This window comes from Fopius arisanus, unplaced genomic scaffold (genome assembly GCF_000806365.1).
Source record: "Fopius arisanus strain USDA-PBARC FA_bdor unplaced genomic scaffold, ASM80636v1 scaffold00021, whole genome shotgun sequence".
NCBI classification, from domain to species: Eukaryota; Metazoa; Arthropoda; class Insecta; order Hymenoptera; family Braconidae; genus Fopius; species Fopius arisanus.
Genome location: NW_011887760.1, coordinates 166,737 through 169,755, shown reverse-complemented (window position 1 = coordinate 169,755; position 3,019 = coordinate 166,737). Strand labels below are relative to the sequence as shown.

The following is a 3,019-nucleotide window of genomic DNA, read 5'->3' as shown; positions in this document are numbered from 1 at the left end:
TTTCATTACAAGGAAACCACAATCAAGTCCTTTAGCAGTACCTTTTAGTATTTAAAGAATCGCTAGTTCATTCACTCACTCCCAACGATTGCAATGAATTTAATTGAAAGTAGAAATGCCCCCCAGAACGTTAATCACATTTATGATGGGGACAGATTCGAGGACCTAGAGATAGAAAATTCCGAAGATGTGTTGCGTGGAATCGACAATATCCTAGAAAATTACAAAATAATTATAGTGAATCCGCCTCGGAGAGAAAAAAAACTCCTGGTTGTGGATGTAGATTACACTTTAACGTGCCACGACGGAACTCCCAGGGATTTCGTAGACGAAATGTTCACCAGTGTCTACGAGCACTATGACATCGTTCTGTGGACGGCTAGCACTCGGGACTTCCTGGAGAGCAGAATTAAAATAATGAAACTCCAGGAAAATGTCAATTTCAAAATCGCCTTCTGTCTGGAGGGAGAGGCGATGGTTCCCGTTTTCAGTTGGAAGTTCGATGACTACATTTACGTCAAGGCGTTGGACCTCATTTGGAAAAAGTTCCCGAGGTATTCTGTGAAGAACACGATAATATTTGATGACAACTGGAGAAATTACGCCCTCAACAAGACCTGCGGTCTAAGCACCGCAAGGTATCGAGAAGTTTCATGTTCAACTGTGAGGAGTGAATTGTTGAGAGTTGCTGAGTACTTGAAAATCATCTCCAGGCTCATCAATCTGGATATATTCGATCACAACCACTGGACGTCGAATCATCTCAACATCAGCAGACGGGGCATCAAGTTCTTCGAGAGAGGTTCGTGAAAGCCATTCAAGACGTTTCAAAATTTATTCGTTTTATTTTTTTCACTATGAGCTCATTCTTGGCAAAAATCGACCTGAAAAAAAAATCATATTGTAATTAGATTAGTTGATTCATTCGTCCGTTTTATTTGCTGAATAAATAAAAACATTGCAGGGATAAAAATTTTCTACTAATTAAATTGTTATTAATGAGCATATTAATATTAACAGGGGCCTGTTGGCATGAGCAAAACATAAAAATTCTCTCCTTTTCCAGCGATCAAAACCGAAGATGAAACCACTATGAGTGCTCTCTCTCCAGTTCCTCAAATAGTCTTACATCTTCTGTCAGCAATCGATCTTCCGGATTTGCCCTATCAAAGAAGAGAGGGTCATACTTCCCAGAAAATTTCGAAAACTCTGACATTTGTGGAAAAAGACAAGACTAAAAATGAAATCGAAAAGGTCGACCTGGTAAGCCCGGAGGTCTACAGTGCTGAGATGACGAAAAACTTAGCAAGGCATGAAATCAAACTTTTGAACCCCTGGAGAGATGGAAAAAAACTTCTGGTGTTAGACCTCGGTTACACCCTCTGCGACCCGGAGTTTCCATCCTTTCCCTCCGTCAAAGCAAGGCGCCCGCATTTATCTCAATTATTAACCCGAGCATATCGGTATTACGATATCGTTATCTGGTCTGATATGAGTGTAGAAGATTCATCAGAGGCCCTGGGGAAAATGGGGATAATTAATGACGATAATTACAGGTAATCCTAACTCAATTTTCTGATATTTTTTTTGAAGAACTACTTATAACGATTACGAGCTGTAATTATTATTATTTTCATTAAGCACAATCATCAGATTAATTTATTAGAATGTAATTGGCGGTACGGGAGAGTTTTAGAGAATGAAATATTTAAAAAGAGGGAACATAGGGGAGTAGGAAGATTTAATGGAATCATTGCAGAATCGCCCTTCACTTGACAGTCCGAGAGATGATCGTAGTGAAGACTGTCCAGTATGGATCTGGAATTCTGAAGCCTCTGGAGTTCATCTGGAGGAAGTTCCCATGGTTTTCGTCTCGGAATACGGTAATAATAGACGATAACAGGTGGTACTTCGCGATGAATTATCAGTCCGGGTGTGAAGTAAAGCCCTACAAGGTGAGAAACGAAAATTTAGACGTGGAATTGGAATTCCTTGCGAGCTATTTAGAGTGGATCGCATTCTTCGAGGATTTTGAAAATCTCAACCACGAGAATTGGCGATGTCCGAAGAAAGTATTTATAGATAAGAAAAAAAGAATCGTCCAGAAACGGTTTCGGGTGGAGATCGAGTGGCCTCTCAATAAATTGAGATTCGTCAACGTTCCAGCTGACGTCACTGTTGGAGAACTCAAATATTTTATTCACGAGACTATTGGGATTGAGCTGGAACAACAAGTTCTGCTTTTTAATGTTCCTCCTGGGTACATATATGAGGGTGGGGGACTTTCTAAGAGAGATGCCGTGGTTTTTGACTCTTGTAGGTGGGAAGAAATTCTGGAGAAAAGCCGCGCTGGACTGAAGGTCGTTGGAAAAGGTAATTGATTCCGTAGAAAAACCTAGCGCTTTCGCTACACCAAAAAAAAACTTGATCAATTAATTTATCATTATTATTCTCACTTGAAATGAAAACAAGTTAATTTTCAATTTACAATTTTTGTAATCTATAGAAGTCTTTGGGCGGAATTTTTCTCGTTTTTTTCTTCTGTATATACTTATTCACTATTTGTTGGAAAATCTAAGACAGAAAATTTAGGGAAATCATAGTTTATTATTTTTAGTGTTATAGTAGAAATTTTTAGAGAGAGCGTAAGGCATAGCGTAATATATGGCTTATTAGAAAATAGAAATCATTAGTAAACAAATTACTTTTCAGATCGATCCCTCCCGATAAAAACCAAGAACAGGCAATCTCTGTAATGTCCAACATGACAATTTTCAATCCTTCAGCGATTCTAGGAGAAGCATTGGCGTTTGCCAAAATTTTCCAGAGTTCCACTCAGAATTTATTAAAATATTAATGGAAAGCGCTGCAATGTTATACTGAATTTGACGCGTCATGATCATACATGAATTATGACGTTAACATGACCTCCCGATAAATACATTCAGAAGTCAAGTCACTCCTCATCACAACAAATGATAGCACAGTTATGATCCGATTATCTCACCCAGTAACCGAG

At 38.7% G+C, this 3,019-nt stretch overlaps 1 protein-coding gene across 1 annotated transcript in view; it reads left to right on the top strand.

Annotated features, from left to right (window-relative positions):
• The window catches only part of LOC105264408 (uncharacterized), a gene marked incomplete at its 5' end in the record, with an annotated part of 4,243 nt that continues 1,224 nt past the window's right edge, over positions 1–3,019 (top strand). The window contains 4 exon segments of the mRNA XM_011301263.1: positions 1–802; positions 1,067–1,556; positions 1,760–2,373; positions 2,713–3,019. Coding sequence (XP_011299565.1) covers positions 94–802; positions 1,067–1,556; positions 1,760–2,373; positions 2,713–2,756 — 1,857 coding nt within the window. The 3' untranslated portion in view covers positions 2,757–3,019.